We start from the raw sequence: 20,122 nt of genomic DNA, 5'->3' as shown, positions 1-20,122 counted from the left end.
GGTAAAAAGAAATTTGAATATTTATAAGTTTAACGTGATTTTAAGAATCCAAGGAAGTCAAGAAGTCATAAAAGAGCTATAATTTATTTTAAATTTTAAAACTTAAAACTTGTTATTTTTAGAAAGATATAAGAATTTGTATAAGAATATTACAAATAATATTTTGAACATTGATTTCCGACTTTTGTCTAAAAATAAACAATAAAAATGTTTTTTGCAATACACGAACACAATAATTGCAAAATTTGTGAGAAAAGAAGGGGAGAAATGAGATTAAAACTTTCTGTGAAAGTAATTAATTACATTACAAAATAAATTCGCAGCAACTTCTCGAACAAATTGATAATTCAACGTGAGAACATATACGAGATATTATCAAAATAATTTGAAAAAATTTGTTACAAAAATTTGAAAACTGTTGAAATATTGAGCAAAATTATCATGTCAGAAATATAAGAAACGTATGCATATTAGATATAAATGTAAAATACAACTCTGTCGTCAAATTCTAAATCAAGATAAAATAACGCAGATGACGATTAAATAAGATGAGAATACTTCTGAATACCCTGATACTTCTTATTGTTTCGAATCTAAAAACAATTAGAATCGGCATTTCTGGAGGAGAAAATCATTATTCCAACGCAACGTATCGACCGCGCGGATCCATATCCAGCACCTTCATCAAATACACCCCTGTCGTCGCTCTACGGGACACCCCACCACGCCGACATTATCTTTCCCCCAGCCCCGTACGTTACACTCGCCCTCGCAGTATCCGCGTCCCTCCCCGTCTCTGTTCCACGGTAATTCCCCTTCCGCCTCGTTCCCCTGTTTTATCGAGATCTCACTCTCGCGTCCTTTCGTACGGCCAACTCGTTTCTGTCTCACTCCGCCACGTCTAACTCCCTCGCACACGCCTCTCTTCTCTCCTCTACCATCTCGTGGGAAATTCTTCCCTTCCGTCTCGCTATCCTCATCGCCAACCGCCTTTCACCCCCACACAACCTCTCGTCATTGGACTCGGGTCGCCTAGCCAGCCATCCAGCCAGCCAGCCAACAGCCGAGATCAGCTGACGGCAAGCAGTTGCTACCACGGCTCCTCAAACGTGAAACTGTTCAGGCGAGTGGATCTCTTTGCTTTTTCGGTGATTCTTTGTCCCTTTCTGTTTTCTCTTCTTACATCGTTGCAACATTAAGCGTCACTTTCCTCAATATTTGCGTTGACCACGGCGTTTTAAAGCTGATACGCTTCACATAACCAACGAAAACGTCGACGAGACGATGATTCTTCCATGGTTGGTGCTTTAATCTATACAACCATTCTCGCACGCGCATTTGTCACAGTGATCATTGACGCACCGAGTGACGCGCGTAAGGAACTCCGGAGAAAAAAAGGCAACTATCGGTCGTATAAACTATAAGTACATAAGACGAATCCTTGTGGGCCTATTCTGTAACTCTTAATGACAGTTTCGTTATCGCTATATTTGCGTTGCGCAGATATTATATATGGTAAAAAAGCTGCGCAACGAGAATATAACGATAACGAAACTGTTGTTAAGAATTACAGAATAGGCCACTGTTAAAAGTGATTCTTCCTGGTTCTGTAGTGCCTCGTTTGTTAAAGCTATACTGCATATAAGATATGCGAGAAAGTGAGGGAAGTTTGAAAAAGAATGGAAAACAAAGCTTTCATACGCGAGAGCAAATAAAGTACTAGGGACAGCCTGACGACGAATTTGTTTATTTTATCATATCGTATAGCGAACTGTTTCATGACGATGTGATGTGATGTGATGTGTGTGTGTGTGTTTATTTGTATGATGTGGAAATTCAAAACACGAACGATAGATTGGAATACCGGAAATAAAGAAGGCAATTACAAAAGTGCTTCCAAATTTTTGTAAAATTACTATTACATCAGCTGTGTGCAATCGTTTATCCTGAAATTTTAAAAAAGTATCTAGAAAACGACAAAACTCGGAAAAAGAAAAGTTATTCTGCGGCAAAATCTATTTGTTATAATTTATTATAAAACGGAAAAGTAAGACAATTAATCAGGATAATGCAAGGAGGAGGATTATTTTAAAATGTATGATTGACGGATTTTCTCATCGTGCACTATAACTTTACAAGATTACAGTTTTAGAAAATTCGAAAAAAACAAAAAGCAAAATCTGGTAATTATTTACAAAAGGGACATCCTCCCCGATGACCTTGACCTTGACATATGTTATCAAGGTCACCCTCCTGAGTGATCTTCAGAAGGTTTTAGCCGGCGGTCATTGTTTATTAAAAAGTTATAAACGAAAAAAGTTTGAAAAATATAGCAGCAAATATATATGTCGAAATAGTTCACGCATGCACTTTTCACGCGAGACGAGTTGTCACGATCACATAAAAAATCAAGAAGTAGATTAGAATCGTGACAGATACTTAGAAATTCGTTTAGTTTCATTATTGTTCACGTTTCGAAACTTTTATACGCTCTGATGATCCCTAAGCGAATGATAAATATTCTGTGTTGGAAATATATGAAGAATTTCAAAAGTAAACAAATAAGGACTGCCACACTTTCCACGCGAAACGAGGTGCCACATGGGTTCGTGGCGCGCTTTACAAGCTCGTTTAAGTAGAGGTGTTATTAAAGAAGATAAAGTTAGTCGATCATCTGTGTGAATATTTGTAGCGATTTACAATAAACGAGCTTGTAAAGCGCGCCACGAACCCACGTGACAACTCGTCTCGCGTGAAAAGTGCATGCGTGAACTATTTCGACATATATATTTGCTGCTATATTTTTTAAACTTTTTTCGTTTATAACTTTTTAATAAACAATGACCGCCGGCTAAAACCTTCTGAAGGTCACTCAGGAGGGTGACCTTGATAACATATGTCAAGGTCAAGGTCATCGGGGAGGATGTCCCTTTTGTAAATAATTACCCTTTATTACCCTATCCGTCGTGTTTTTGCTGAAGAATTTTTCGTAATATATAAAAGTCTCGGAAAAAAGGAAAAGCAAACTAGTTAGAAGGGGATCAGTATGATGGAAGCAACAAAGATAATTAAGATAAGAAAGCGAGTCGCAAATTCATCGATTACATTTTATTTCATGTTTTTATTACACAATTTCCTTGTCGAGTGCTTGAGTCTTGCTTTAATTGAACGTTTGCCACACACATGAGGTACATAAATACAGGGCCTCAAAAAACGAGGGTGATCGGGTACATTTTAATTCTAGCATTGCTAGTCGAGTAATAATTCCGAGCCCAGAATGATGTAAGTCATTCAGCCAATTGTGGAATAAGCCAGGATGATGTCATGGCAAAGATAAATTATGCAATTTGTAATTCTGTCGTCTCTGACAGCCACACAAACGTGGTTGTCATAAAAGTCAGTAATTACGATTGTTTAGGAAATGCGATTTGTAATATGCCGTGATATATAAGGGATTTTAGAACTGTCACTGTTTGCGTTTGATCGTGGATTCTGCAAGCTTATATATCTACATTTAAATTTATTTGAATCTATTTTACCTAATTTACATTTTTTTTAACTTTTTGCACTTCTTCATCTGTGTATTTTCATGTTTTCTAAAGCCCGTATTAGACTACGGATTGGGATTGAGATTGGATTGAAATTTGACCAATCAAAGCAAAGTTCACTAAACTTCAGATCAGTTTTCTCTATTCTGATTGATTAAATTTCAATCCAATCTCAATCCCAATCCGTAGTCTGATACGGGCTTTAGTTCTTCTTTGAACATATTACTAGAATATCATGAATGTGTTCATTTCTGCTCTTGAACTTGTTCGCAATTGATCTAAAAATAATCATACTGTGCATGCTTACCTTAAAAAGTAATAACTAAAATAACAATAAGGCTATTAATTAATACAAATTGTTAAAAATTTATGACATTTTAATATATGAAGTAACTCTATTTTGTTGTAATAATTATTTTTTTATATATATCTTTAAAGTCGAATCATTAATGTTTTCCAAATAAAAAAAGAAAAGAAGGGTTTTTTAATAAACTAAACGAAATAAAATGAGTATATAGTGTAAATTTATTTTACACTATACTTGGAAACTATGAAACAAATTGCCAAATATATTAAGATAATAACATTTCCAATGATCATGTTCATATTGTGAACAATAATCACGTTTATATTGCTAGAATAAAACTTTGTTTCTAATATTTTTCTAAAAGAAACTATATAATCTCAATGCGCTTTTATAGGCAAGTGAGTGAGAAGATCACGACCTTGATCTTGAATTTGCTTTTCTCTGACTAAAAGAGTCTTCTCCCAGAGAATTTTCCTCGATCGAAGTTATTTTTACATTATCTATGTCGAAGTTAAAAAATCGAAACACTAATTGTATAAATTAAAAATGTCATTTGCGTAAATATATCACAATGAGTTATACATTGCCGGCCAAAAGTTTGAGACCACATATACAATTTAAAAATATTCCAGTGAAACACTAAAATCCCGATTGATGCTTACTCAATATCTTTTCTTAGTTTGACAGTAAACAGACATTATATTTAGCATAGTTAACATGGCATTGTTTAATTTCAAGAAAATGGACTACGACCTTTTTTCAAAATGGAGTTGTAATACTCTTTTTAACTTGTAAAAAATATTTTTTGTAGAACCTTCAAACATTTTATTATAATTTTTTTAAATTTTACTTTATTGTAAAACAATGATTAAAATAATAAAAATATGTTAAATTATATAATAAAGTTTAATTTCATTTCATAGTAGACATTTTCAATGATTGGTCTTAAACGTTTGGCCAGCAATGTTTGTGCATTACAAATCGCGCAATGCAAGCATGCAAGCTTTAAAGAGTTAAATCTGAAGGAATTATGAGGATTTGTGTTACTCGAATAGAAAGGGACTAGGATTAGAAAAGAAAGACATAGGTATATGTATTTATCAATTAAGATACTTATAGTTATGCAGTTGGCGCGTGATTATCGCCAGGAAAACTATTCACTGAGAGAGAACTCTCTGCTCTTTTAGCCAGACAGAAGCATATTCGAGATCAAGGTCGTCGTGATCGCCTCACTCAACCGCCCACGAAAACGCGTCAAGATTATACAACAATATATGAATGTGTGTGTGTGTGTGTGTGTGTGTGTGTGTGTGTGTGTGTGTGTGTGTGTGTGTGTGTGTGTGTGTGTGTGTGTGCCGTGTCGTGTCGTGTAGGTATGTGTATATAAACGCGCGCGTGCGAGAAAGAGAAAGAAAAAGAGAGAGAAGGACAGAAGCAGAGTGGAGTTGAATCAAGTCAAAGTGCATGGATCCAAGAATCCATTTTAGAATCGAGAAGTCTAATGCCCGTTTCACCAACGTCGTTTAACTTGAACCTTAGTTCCTTTCACTCTTTGTCTGTTTCTAAGGGCCAAAGCACATAACATGGCGTAGCGATGTACGACGGTCGTAGTTCCCGACCTGACAGATCAGGATACGCCAAAGCTTGTGCGTTACTTACGTCCTCGACTACGACTGTGCTTTGGCCCTAAGAGAGACTGTTAGAAAAAGACAAAGACTGAATTGAACTAACTAGGTTCAAATTAAACGACGTTGGTGAAAAAGGGCATTAGTATCTAAGAATATGATTTGAATCGGGAGTAAACAGCGTAAGTAGTGACCGTGTACTTCAATCGAGGGATGAGAGTCGTTGAAAAATATCATTTGATAAAGTGATAAGTCAACTCTATAAGTAAATTAAATGATTTGTTTGATATTTAAATATTTAACAGGTGGACAAAACTTATTTAAATGGTAAATATTTCTCTTTACACAACCAGCTCCGATGACCTTGATCTTGACATATGTTGTATGGACATGACCTTGAGTAACTTTTCCTTATAACTTAATCGTCGGCCATTGCTTATTTAAAAGTTGAACAAAAAGTTTGAGAAATTTACAAGTTTGGAAGTAATTTGCTGATATGTGTGCATAGACAGTACACATATAGGTGGGGGAAGGGCTACCGCCCCTTCCCCACAGGCAGGGGTGGGTGGGGGTGAAGCTCGGTTCGCGTAGGAAGTTGAAAACTATACAATAATAGACCTTGTTTTGCCCTATATGCAGGCCGGGATGGAGTGGGATGACTTTCGCTTCGATCTACCCCGTCCTACCTCTGCTTACAGGGCGAAACAAGGTCTATCATTGTACGGTTCGGGTTTTTAACTTTCCACGAGGTCCATCCCCACTCACCCCGGCGGTAGCTCCTCCCCCACTTACATGTGTACTGTCTACACACACATCAGCACACATATCAGCAAATTACTTCCCTTAGAATTGACACAAACTCGTATATTTTTTAAACTTTTTTTGTTCATAACTTTTAAATAAGCAATGAGCGACGATTAAGTTATAAGGAGGAGTTACTCAGAGTCATGTCCTTGACAACATATGTTAAGGTCAAGGTCATCGGGGCTGGCTGTGTAAAGGGAAATATTTAGAAATAATCTATCTTTTTAGAAATAGTTCAGGTCATTATGATAATGGAAACAGAGTAGAGTGATTTCGAAAAATGGGAGTGCTAACTTTATGATTTTTTACACGTCGAGTTTCAATAGTTCTGAGCATATTTTTAACGTTCTTTTGAATAGTTACATAGGTTCTAATACTTGATTGGAAGAGTTCCGCGATTTTTAGTTTAAAAAAACGTATTTTTAATATCGAATATATTTTAAAAATAACAAGTTGGTAAAAAATGGTAAAAAATTAAAGTTCTGAATCACAAAAGTGGAAACCGCACGGCCCTAGCTACTATAGTTTTCGACATATTGATTTTTTTAAATTAATACGCTGGATTCTTGAATTCACTCGCAAGAGAAACATGCGCAAATTTCTGTTCTTACAGAAAAGTTGCAAATCGATTGGCTATCGCATGTCTTTTAATCAATCAATTTGTAACGTTTCACAGAACAGAATTAGCGCATACGTTTCTGTTATTTTTAAAATATCTTTGATATTGAAAGTATGTTTTTTTTTAAATTAAAAACCGCGAAAATCTTCCAAAAAAGTATCAAGAACTATGTAAAAGAATCTTAGAACTATGGTCAGAACTATTGAAACTCGATGTGTAAAAAATCGTAGAGTTGGCACTTAGTAGAAGAATAATCATTTTTCAATAAGTAAATTAAAATACGATCGTATGATATACAATCAAATTCAAGGGAAACGCCGTTAAACGGTCAGGATTGAATCTTGATTGCCTAATAATATTATTTACTCAAATAATATTAGGCAACTAAGATCCAGTCCTGATTGTTTAACGGCGTTTCCCTTGAATTTGATTGTAGATTATTTTTATTCTGATTCATCATCATTCAGATTTATCAATTTTTATTCTGATAACATATGCATATAATGAGACTGCAATTTTGTCGTTGCGCTGCGCTACACTATTGACTGATAAAATTATGAAAGATACGCATGTGGTATGTTTTCTTTTTCATTCGCTTTTTCATTTCACGTAGTCGTTCAATCATGTGATAATAGAGTGAAGTAAAAGACCAGCACATTCTCGCAAATATTGAAAATATAGAGATTTAGAGTAGGGCGTTAAAAATAGTAAGATTTGATTGCAGTTTTCTAATGTTTATTCCTATTATACATATATCTCTTACTGTTTACTTAATTTTAGTACTCCAAATTTTCTAGAAAGCTTGATCAAACTCCAATTAATTTAATTAGCGAGTAATTTATCAAATAATACCAGTAGTCTTTTATTAATATTGAACTAATATTAATATACAACTATTAATTTTTTGTTGTTTGACGCATGAAAAGAAAAATTAGATTATAGAGATAATGAATTATAAAACTAGAAATTATACTAGTATAAGCTGTAATTTTGTCGGTTGAATTGATTGTCGATTAAAGTTAATCGGAATTTAGTTAAAGTCACTCTAAAAATACAATTTTTAGCAAATCATGTGGTATAGGTAAACAATTCAAGATAAAAAGATAGCAAATTGATAATATCTTTGTGTTTTATAATTAAATATCCCTGGTGGAAAAATTTCGCTAAAAAATTTGTTGAAATTTTACTGAAAATTTTCTGAAATTGTCCCACGTTTTGGAACACTTCTCAGTGAAATTTCAGCCTAATTTCAGCCTAATTTCAACGAAATTTCAGTATAATTTCAGCAAAATTTCAACATAATTTTAACATAATTTCGGGATAATTTCAACAAAATTTATGGAAACAAAATTGCATGTTTTTTAACGAATATTTTCATCAAAATTTATTTAAATTCGAAGAAAATATTTATAAAAACATACAATTTTGTTTCCAAATTTAATTAAATTTTGTTGAAACTATACAAGAACTTCAGATGTTATTAATTATTTAATAATGATTGGACAATAAATTAAATAATTAATTCAATACAATTAATATCTTGTATTGTTTTTAATAAAAACATGAAATCTTTTAATTTTTGTTCTTCTTTTGGCTCTAAACATACTACTATAACTTTTGTAGCTCATATACATAATTCTTTCCAGCTGATCAAGCAATAAACGCAATAACTATTTATTTTTATTTTTTAGTTATTAACAATTTACCTAATTGTTTAAATGAGACGTATAAGGTCTCAAACGATACAGAAAAGCAAGATACACATGTTAAAAAAAAAAGTGCTTTAGGCCGGATTTTTGTGGAAAATACGCTTTAAAAACCAATGTTAATGGAATAAACAGTTTAATACAAGAGAACTCAAATGTTTAAAAATTCGAAGGCACGGGTTTCCGTTATCCAATCGAGCTGAGCTCTTTGGCAGGAATTATTTTTTTGCGAATTGGAAACATTCTGGGGAGGGGCCGCAAAAAAAATTTAAAAAAAATTTTTTTGTCGAGTAAATAAGGACCACCCTAATATATATATATATATATATATATATGGGGCATTCTCCGTGAAATCAGACACCCCCCCTGTCCAAAAATTGGGGTCACCTAAAAAATTCTTTTGGGGCTCATTTTATAGCTACACATATGTAGTTTTAGTTGAGCTGTGGCCTTTTGAAAAATCAACATGGCGGACCCCAATATGGTGGCCGAAGCCTGCGGGTAACGAGGTACGACAGATGAAATCGTTACTTCGAAGTTATAGACTGTCATAGAAAAATGTGTTAATGTGTTTATTTAGTAGTTAGCATTGAATCCATGGAAAAAATAAATTTTTAGTTTGTCCAAAACCAATATGGCGGCCAAATTATCCGTGAAATGCTAAAAAATAACTATTTCGTTCTTTAAAAATTACAAACTGCGTTCAATTTTCATGAAAATTTATATCATGATACATTTTAAGATGTTGATCATAAATTAACAATTGGGACGTCGTATTTGAATATAACGAAACCCAATATGGCGGCTGTATATTCGAAAAATGCTAAAAAATAATGACGTCGATATTCAAATCATACAAACTCGTTCTAATTATTATTAATTTGAGTGTTACGGTATTTTTTAATTGCTTTTTTTTATTTACTTTTTCAAATTTTTAAGAATTTTCATTATTTTTTTATTTTTGACTATGATTTCGTTATTGCGGTGACAAAATTTGAACGTGGTTGATCAAATATGGCCGCTAGATTTTGAAAAAACAGATTAAAACAGTGATTGTTTTTTCAAACTTACAAACTTGTGTTATTTGTGGCCGGACAATCTGTCTCTCCTGCCTTCACTGGCCGGACAATCTGTCTCTCCTGCCTTCACTGGCCGGACAATCTGTCTCTCCTGCCTTCACTGGCTGGACAGTCTGTCTCTCTTGCCTTCACTGGCCGGACAATCTGTCTCTCCTGCCTTCACTGGCCGGACAATCTGTCTCTCCTGCCTTCACTGGCTGGACAGTCTGTCTCTCTTGCCTTCACTGGCCGGACAATCTGTCTCTCCTGCCTTCACTGGCCGGACAGTCTGTCTCTCCTGCCTTTACTGGCCGGACAATCTGTCTCTCCTGCCTTCACTGGCTGGACAGTCTGTCTCTCTTGACTTCACTGGCTCGAAAAACTACCTGTCTTGCCTTCACTTACTTATTCAATGTCAAAATAGAGAAAAAGTTCATATTTTGTTGACCAGTGTAACCAGAAATGTACTTAAGTTAACAAATGAGATGATTTTTTATCGGTTTATGGACTTATTCAGATACTAAGGCATATATGCCGTATCTCGTAAACTAGATCTGATAGACCACAAATCTGACGGTATACTTGGATTCTGCACCTCACAATTACCTAGGAACACTTAACAAATCGCAAGCAACAAAATGTGTAATTGGAAAGAGTTTGTATGATTTGAATATCGACGTCATTATTTTTTAGCATTTTTCGAATATACAGCCGCCATATTGGGTTTCGTTATATTCAAATACGACGTCCCAATTGTTAATTTATGATCAACATCTTAAAATGTATCATAATATAAATTTTCATGAAAATTGAACGCAGTTTGTAATTTTTAAAGAACGAAATAGTTATTTTTTAGCATTTCACGGATAATTTGGCCGCCATATTGGTTTTGGACAAACTAAAAATTTATTTTTTCCATGGATTCAATGCTAACTACTAAATAAACACATTAACACATTTTTCTATGACAGTCTATAACTTCCAAGTAACGATTTCATCTGTCGTACCTCGTTACCCGCAGACTTCGGCCACCATATTGGGGTCCGCCATGTTGATTTTTCAAAAGGCCACAGCTCAACTAAAACTACATATGTGTAGCTATAAAATGAGCCCCAAAAGAATTTTTTAGGTGACCCCAATTTTTGGACAGGGGGGGTGTCTGATTTCACGGAGAATGCCCCATATATATAACTATGGTTGCAGGAACCGTACCTACACATAATCATTACGGTTGTAACATCCATATATTATGGTTGTAACATCCATATAGCAGCTATCCTCACTAAGGTTGGGGCAACCATATAGGTCACTTCCAGAGTACAATAGTTTCCATAACCCTTTTGTATGGATGAGCGAAAATTAACATTATTATTCTGTTGTAGCAACTGTAACTTTTTCTCCGTGTATATGGAAAAATCGATATGGTTACCAGATGCAGAATTGTGGTTGCCACAACCACAATAAATAGTAATATTTGGGACACCCATATCTGTGCTTGTCACACCCACATTGATGTGGCATAAAGAACTGATGCCAACGCTGGCGCGGCGGTGCGGCAACTATGATATGGTTGTCACAACCACACGGGCTCATCTATAGAAAAGTAGTGGAGGCAACTATGTGCATTTGGTACACATAAACATAGTGAATGTTGAGACACAAAACAATCTGGATGCCCCAACAATTCGTACGTCAACAATTTAATTTTAGTTGTCTCAACCTCAGCCGTTTTTCCGTGTATATTAAAAAAAAAGTTACTAGAGCTAGTTATAAACAAAAAAAATGTTTTTAATAGTTAGTGAAGACCGGGGCAAACTCGACACAATTTTTTTATAGGCAATTTTCAACAATTAATTAAAATTTTCAAGCGAATTCAATGGTACACATTTAAAGAGTTCCTTTAGGTACAAAATTGCTTAAGGAAGTTTTGTTGTACGTCGCTTTGTTTTGCCTCCAGGAAAGGAAAAGTGACGCGAAGACCAAATTTTAAAATGCCGGGGCAAACACGACACTTTGCCTGATTGACACAATTTAATCTGGAACTTATTTTTTTATATAAATTGGACAAAAAGGCTGTAAGGGTCGGAGACGGTTCTTAGTGCGTAGTATCAGTATCACTGATTTATTACTCAAGTTTTACATCCATCCGTACGTTTCGGCTCCAATTTGAGCCATCTTCAGCGGTATAATATTAAAAAATAAATTAAAAAGTTCTCCGTTCCAACGTGGTGAGTTTCCTGATTGGAGATTTCAAGAAACAAAATTGAAAACATAATAAGACTAAAAGATCCCTATCTGTAAAAATAATTTCATTGTTACAAAAGGTATTTATTAAAAAATCTAAGGTAACTCACCAAGTAGTCTAGAGAACGAATACATCAAAACAAGTCGAACGAAGCAGATATAAATATATGGTATGAACATCTGGTAAAAGTATAATCTGTACTAAGAGATCCGAAGATCCTGTCGACACGACGCACAACAATGATATAATTCGGTATTACAAGAAGGGGCATGTCTTAAGTCAAAGTATCAGTAAAATAAATTATAAAAGTGTAGGTCAAACAAGTATAAGAAATAAAACTAATAAATATTCAATATATAAACAATAACACGTGATCTGACGAAAGACAAAATGTTTATGGACATGGTTTACAATTTATTTAAGATAGACACGTATGCATGGTGCAAAAACTCTGTATCAGTTTGGGAGTTGAGACTATTTTTTTGTAGCTTAATATGTGACATCTCTGAAACAAGTCGCTTTGCTAAAAATTTTTCCCTATCTAAGATTTCAACGTTCTCCCAATCAAATTCGTGATCGAAATTAATTCTATGTTCGGTAATGACAGAATGAGTTGTTGTATTTCTGTGAATATGATTGCGATTTTCAGAAATTCTCGTTTTATAATTGCCTCATCATCTGACCAACATATGAAGCGTCGCAATTTTTACATGATATTTTATACACAACATTTTTATTTGATTGGATAGGGAGAATATCCTTCTGCACTTTAATAAAATTCTTAAGTTTATTCAAACTATAAAACGACAAGTTAACATTAAGATCTGTAACAACACTTTTAAATTTTTCCGATATATTAGAGACATATGGTACTGTGAACCATGTGCGTTGTCTCTCTTCATTCGTAGGTGGAGGTTTATTCTGTTTTCGAGTACATTTATTAAGCAGAGATTTAATTCTAGTATTAATTGTGTTAAAAATGAATGTTAACGGGTAGTCGTTCTGTAAGAGAGTGTCTATTATGAATTTTATATTTTTTAAATAATATTTCGGATGTGATAATAAAAATGCCCTATCAACCATGCCCATAACTGTGCCTCTTTTTGGGAAATAGGGTGGTCGGCATGAAATTAAGAAAACGGCCTGAAAACGTCGGTTTGTGAAACCAATCAAATTCTAGAACGTTGTTGTTTTTAATCATCGTTAAATCTAAAAAGTTTAATTTGTCACCTCCTATTTCAATGGTAAACTGTAACCTAGGGTGATACAAATTAAATACCTGTAGTATTGTGTCAATAGAGTTAGGAGGTACAGCCTCAAATTGGAGCCGAAACGTACGGATGGATGTAAAACTTGAGTAATAAATCAGTGATACTGATACTACGCACTAAGAACCGCGTCCGACCCTTACAGCCTTTTTTCCAATTTATATTTTTAATTTCGAGGGTCCTTTGACTTAATTTTTATATTATTTTTTTATTATCTGAAAATGGAAATACATTGTTTATCGTGTATTTAGAAAGTACAAAAATTTGGAATAAAGTAAAACGATAATTGGAAATAATGAGAACAAAAATTGTTGAATTTTCAGTTATCATCTAAACTCATGTGCGAAAAACAATTAATGCAGATAAACTAGCAATCAGACGTGCGCACACATTTGAGCCATACGGCTGCATGACAAGCATCGTTTGTTATTGAAAGCCGACGAAACGGCGTGGTGTCGACTTTGCCCCGGACGTTGTTTTTTACTTTTGTCACTTTAAAAACATGAAAATTTTGAAAATATGCAAAAACGATTATCGAATTTGTATAGAGCATTAAATTTCCCATCAAAATCAATTACCCCTGTAAGTTCGCAAGAGTAAAGCACGATGAAAGAGTAGAAATTTTCGAGAGATCAGAAAAATTACTTTTCACCATCGAAAACGCTTATGTCGCGCTAGAAATTATACCATAACTCAAAATGTCACCAAATTCCTTTGGCAACACTGGCACGTAAAGACGCATTTACAGTAGGAAAGACAAGTTTCTACGATAAATTTAAATTGGCAAAAAGCCTAGTGTCAACATAAGCAAGTTTGCCCCGGTCTTCCCTATATATTTATTTTAAAAAAATGAGTCGTTATAAAAAAACAAAATTATAGCGTATTTGAAAAATTATTTATTGGAGTTATTGATTATAAACCAAATAAATATTGCTGAACAGAATAACTCTTTATTTCAATGATATACTAGACATCACAAACGCGCGCTTCGCGCGCGCTATTTAGCTTTAACATTATACTATTACTATTATACTATTAATTCCTTGATACACACAACTGTCAAAATATACGATGACAGCTGCTCGTGAAGTAAGCGCAGCGAGAGAACCAATCGGCATCGCGGAAAAAGCGCGCGCCTTGAGATGTTTTTTTATTTGTTATTATCTATGCCAAAAACATTTGTACACTCGATCAATCGACTGAATCGAGACGACCAATCACGTTTGCAATAACACGGCAACAATTGCAAACGCGATTCGGCCAACTCCAGAGTTTCATACCGCTTTTATAAGAGGATTATGTTTCTTTTGTTTTCCAGTATTTCTTTATTCGTTTTGACACTGATCTATAAAGTTTTTGAATATTTTTTGTATTAAAAAATTTCTATTATGTATTAAATATTTCTATTTGTTTCTATTATTCAATTTCCTTTACCTCTTTATTTTATTAATATATGTTGAAATTGAATTCTACAATATATTTCTCGAACCAACTTTTCCTAACAATTTTCAATGTTTGCATTTCAAAAACGTGCCAATCGTTCTAAGATATATCTTCTTTTAGAAAGAATTCTTTTACAATTTTATGCATTGTGATATTATTCTTTTAAAAGAACAAATTTTTTATTTGGCGTCTTATGAATGCAATATCAATCTATTATATCCTATTGCGACCCAAACCATGAGATCACAATCGTCTATTTGCCACCGTATATTTGTGACAGTTATTTGTATAAATCATAATAATTTAATTTCTTCTGTATACATATATAGGGTAACTCCGGTATATACGCCGCAGCTAAAGGAAACTTAATTTATCGAGCACTATATCAGGAAATTCTTAACGAAAGAGCTTCATTATAGTGTTTTGAAACCGTCTTGACAAGGGCTACAAGAGTATGCAATAAAAAATGGGGAGTTACATTTAAGAAAGCATTTGATCACATTGACCTGGCCTTGAAAAGGTCACTGAAGGTCAAGTCCATATTTTCATCATGTGGCCTTCGTCAAACCATGCAACTTTTGTCTGAAACATTTTTCCGTATCTTCCATATTTTTCGAGATATTCGCCTACGACATTAAAAATGGATATTTAAAAACACCCTGGTGTGTGTGTGTGTGTGTGTGTGTGTGTGTGTGTGTGTGTGTGTGTGTGCACGTGCGCGTGCGTTCGTGCGTGCGTGAGCGTGTGCGTGTGCGTGTGCGTGTGCGTGTACGGAGCGTGCGTGCGTGTGTGTGTGTGTGTGTGTGTGTGTGTGTGTATATACATACAATATATGCGTATATCGCTATAGAATTGCTAATCTCGGTTTTAAATATTTCGGTATTAAATCTTTAATTTTAAAATTTATTTATCTATACGTTTTTTTCTATATATGTCACAGGCATTGAACACGATAACAAAATGTTGGGCAACTTTGTCGGTTACTTGTTCGGAAGTAACTATTCTGGCACGCAAGATTCGCTTGAAGAAGATCCTCGAACCCGGGGGATCATGCGGAGATTCAGGCAAGTGGAAGTCGAGGACGATGAATGGATCCTCATTGACCGAACTGGTACATAATTTATCGTTGTTTTTAGTAATTTATTTTTAACTATGTATGAGAAAGAGAAACATAGGTGGAGCAAGAAAAGAGATTCTATAATACGACTAAACTTTAAATATAATTTAATAAATTAAATATTATATATTATAATTTAATATAAATTAAATTTATTAAATAAATTTTAATTGGATAAGAATTTAAGTAGATAATCATGATTGTATCTTTAACATGGAAACACATGCATCATTAAACCGCCTCTATTGTTAATTTAGAAAATGCCTCTAGAGATTTTGTTTTCATTTTAATATACAGGGTGAGACACTTAACGTGACGATATTTAGAATAATTTCTGTAATTTTTAGTGCAAACGGAATCTATTAAATGACGATTACACAAGAGATTCTTATGTTAGTAATATATCAAATATAAACATACATTAGTGGCAGCCAGCTAATTAAGGACGTGTCTGTTGCATACAAATTATTCAATTTTATTGCAAATAGATAAACATTTCTTGAATAACAACTTCTTGTATAGAAAGAGCACACAATGAATATTGAATTTAGTCAGTTAAGTCCAACGACTATTAATTATTATAAATTAATACATATCTAATTATTTGTGAAATGTAATCCGGATACAAAAATAACTATACATTTTACACATAATAACTGACAACTTTTAAAGGAGATAGAAATCATTAATATTTAGTAGCACAAATAATTAGATATTTAGTAGCACGACCTTTTGCGACTATGACTGCATCGAGGCGACCTGGCATGCAATCAATTAATGCAGCGCATCTCGTAGGCCAGTCATATTAGACATCGAACCTTCCAATTAATCTTCCCAGGTTGCAACCACCATGAATCGCTTTGATTTGAGGTGCTATAAGTGGAATTTATTTTGCTTCGCAAAATTAGCGCGCAATAAAAAGTTATTAACAATATTATCAACAAAAAATGCGATTTTTTTATTTTTTCTCAAATATCTCGAAAACTAAGCAAGATAGGGTAACTAACTATACGTACCTTTTTTGTAGAGCGTAAAATTATCTATAATAATGATCTGAACAACATTTATCGTCAAGTCAGTCATTTAGCTTGCACGCGCCGTCATAGTCCGAGACTCGGATCCCGAAAACCCTCGATTTCATCGTTTTTTTAATGTTGCGCCCGTGATTTTTTTCCGCCATTTAAAATGGAATTAAAAATCCCCCAAAAATCACACATCATCTGAGAACTACAAAGAATACTTTTCATGATGCAACCGATTTTTTAGACCCCTTTTGTAGTTCTCAGATGATGTGTGATTTTTTGGACTATTATAGGTTCTAGGCGCCTTAATTTTTTCTCAAATGAAAGAAAAACGCGGTTGAGAATATCAACATACACGTGCTGATCCATAATACCTTCTATGCGATGAATCGGACCTGTTTCTGACCGCGTCATTGCCACCACACCATCATGGGAGCCACTTCCTTCTTTGACCTCGGTTTGCATCGCTGAGTAAATTCTTCACCAAGGCGTCTTCGAACGTCTTTCCGTCAGATCCAAGACGAATGAACTTTGATTCATCAGTGAAAATAACCTTAACCCAATCTCGAAACAAATAATGACGATACTTCTTTGCGAAAGCGAGCCGAGCTTTTTTCCAGATAGTAATGGTTTCGCTCGACACACACATTCCATTCCAACCCAAATTCATTTAGATGACGTCTAATCGTTCGAAGAATGACTAAGTTCAATGCCAGTTTTTTCTATAAATTTATGTTTAATATCGGTAGTGGTTTTATGACGATTAGCCTCGTCAGTATATGATCCTCGCGTTCAGTCGTTTTTCGAGGTCGTCTTTTTCGTAGACAACCATGCGTTTTATACTTCCAGGTTCCAATTTTGGCAAACGCTTCAAGAGCAGATGGACTGCAGTTCTGGAAATCTTTAATCGCTCCGCAATTTTTCTAATCGACAGTTTCTCATTTCAGAGGGTTTAAACTTGCATTCGCTCTACTTCAGTCAAATTTTTTCCTTCTCCCATTATATGTATAAGCCTATTATTAAAAAATTTAAGGTATGAACACTTTAGGTACAAGAATTACAACAATAAATTTTTAATTTAATTGCTACTAGAAACTCACTGTCCTTAAACAAATGCCTCTCACAGATTTAACTTCTACACTGTTCCTCTAGTAAAGCTCGGAAATAACTGGGGATAGAATGTTTCTGCCAGAGATATCTATAATGTTTACAATCGCACCTTTATTTTGAATTGAGACTAACTAGAACATAACATAAATGACTATAGAGTAATAATATTGACAAACGGGTGTGTCCTTAAATATAGCTGGCCGCCATTTCATACACACACATACACACACACACTATTATTATATAATACTTATAGCTAGATGATAAACATCTACTAATTTTTATACGCGATGATAATTGTAAGTTCTAGTTTGTATTAATTGAGTGATTTCCTTTGGAAATTATTATTCTTTTTGCTACGGCATTACACATATTACATTACACACGTTCTCAATCTTCAAAATGTTTTTTTTTAATATATACATAACTTTAATATATTAATTGTCTTCTTTTTCTTCCTTTTACTTATTTTTTCAAGTATTATTCTTGAATTTCTATTGCCTTTCTTTAGCACCTTTTTTCTTTTTATATTTTGTATCATTTTGATTATTAAAGATTATGTCGTCGCGCTCACTTTCCTTTCGTTTCAGTTGAGGGTACGCTGGAGGAGCCGTGGTATGAAATGCCACCCGCAGTGTTCACGCAGGAAGGACCCGTAAAAGTGGCAACCTCACCTATGGAAAATTTACTAATAGAACATCCTAGCATGTCCGTCTATTCCGTCATATCAGGGACGATGACATCTCCCCCTGTCGCACCAGATACTCCGCCCCCCTCACCGGATGGATGGACAAAAAGCCAAAAGGATGTTACTGTTTTATGTAACGCTGACGTTCTCGAAGAAATCCCTGCGGCATCGCCAGCTGATCTCTCGTCCTCCACGTCCACGTTGTGCACCATGTCCACATCTTTAGATAGCAGTTCAGATCGAAGTAACATTGATGAACTTTCACGCAGAGTTGTTGCAGAATTGCAAGCCATCCACAGTGACAAACTACCTGCATCTGATAGCAATAATAACCGAGCTAGAATCGGAAATCAACTTCATTCTGCTCAGGAACGAGCTCAAGAGGTATGAATTCCCCAAATTCTGAAGTGTTAGACAAGAGAACAAATATTGATAATAGTTGCTTTCCATTTACATCAAAACTCAGATAAATCTCACTTCTGTCTTTCTTCAACATGAATGTTGAAGAAAGACAGAAGTGAGATTTATCTGAGTTTTGATGTAAATGGAAAGCACCTAATATCTCAAATATATCGAAAAAACAAACTATTAAAAAAGTTTCTTATTATTATAAATCCATCACGTTTTTATATTCTTAGTAACTATATGATTAATTTCTTCCCAAGTTAGAAAAGCCTCTACATTTTTTAGATTTAAACCATTGTTATTAAATATTCAAGTGTTCAAGTCATAGAATCTTTTGATTCTTTATTTCTTTTTGTTTGTAAATTCTCACATTTCTTGAATACTTTTGAATATTTGCCCTTCTGTCTTTGCAGGTGTTAAAGAAGCGCACGACTCAGAACCTGAAGAAAGCCCGTCTGGAAAGAAACAATAAAGCGCGCCAAATAAAAGGCAAGCGACTTCGTCGCCAAGACCGTTTACGTGTTCGTCACAGTGGCGCCAATAACAATCGAAAATGCTAGTCATCTGATCTCAGGCCAAAATGTACTTAAGCTTCTTCCTAAAATGACCAACGCTACGATATATAAATAGTTACTCGGTAAAATTTCGTTGCAATGATAAAAAATAGGGCGATATATTTATAAGAATTGTGCAAGTTCAGTGAGCACGTGTTAGCGTGTTATGCTCGTATCACACTAGCGATTGGCGATTGCGTCTATGTTTGCGTTTACGTCTCTTGCCCAATCAGAAAGTAGCTGCTGGCAATTGCGATTCGCGATTTCCGTTCTGATTGGTCAAAAGACGTAGACGCAAACGTAAACGCAATCGCCAATCACTAGTGTGATATGGGCATTAGCAGTGCTAGCAGTGTATTAGCAGTTTGCCAATATATTTTAGCGACAGATCGGTATCAAACTCGTGTTCTGTCAACAGATTGCCAGTAGAAACCAAGCGAAATTTGTGATTCCGTAATCATTTAAATATAATGTATCTATTATTTAAAATTTAAATGATAATGAAATGGGGTACATTCTATTCGGTTTCGGCAGTCGATTTGTCATCATTCTATTAGTACATTCTGTTCTATTTCTACTGGCATTCTGTCGACGAAATTTGTA

The 20,122-nt window shown here is 34.4% G+C and overlaps 1 protein-coding gene across 3 annotated transcripts in view; it reads left to right on the top strand.

The window, feature by feature from the left end:
• The first annotated feature begins 15 nt into the window (after nt 1-15).
• Nucleotides 16-20,122, top strand: part of Tp53inp (Tumor protein p53 inducible nuclear protein) — a 22,570-nt gene continuing 2,463 nt past the window's right edge. The window contains exons 1-4 of one of the 3 annotated variants that reach the window (XM_071722279.1): nt 16-1,123; nt 15,564-15,734; nt 18,463-18,944; nt 19,379-20,122. The exon at nt 19,379-20,122 is cut by the window's right edge and continues 2,463 nt beyond it. In XM_071722279.1, coding sequence (XP_071578380.1) covers nt 15,584-15,734; nt 18,463-18,944; nt 19,379-19,525 — 780 coding nt within the window. In that variant the 5' untranslated portion in view covers nt 16-1,123; nt 15,564-15,583 and the 3' untranslated portion in view covers nt 19,526-20,122. Of the gene's footprint in view, nt 1,149-1,188; nt 1,399-15,563; nt 15,735-18,462; nt 18,945-19,378 lie in introns of those variants that run through there. The other 2 variants (XM_071722280.1, XM_071722278.1) reach the window with 2 other exon arrangements.

Source organism: Temnothorax nylanderi, unplaced genomic scaffold (genome assembly GCF_030848795.1).
Source record: "Temnothorax nylanderi isolate EJ_2023f unplaced genomic scaffold, tnyl_v1.0 TNYL_tig0472_pilon, whole genome shotgun sequence".
In the NCBI taxonomy this organism is placed as follows: domain Eukaryota; kingdom Metazoa; phylum Arthropoda; class Insecta; order Hymenoptera; family Formicidae; genus Temnothorax; species Temnothorax nylanderi.
Note: the sequence above shows the minus strand (reverse complement) of the source record. Positions and strands in the feature narration are given on the sequence as shown.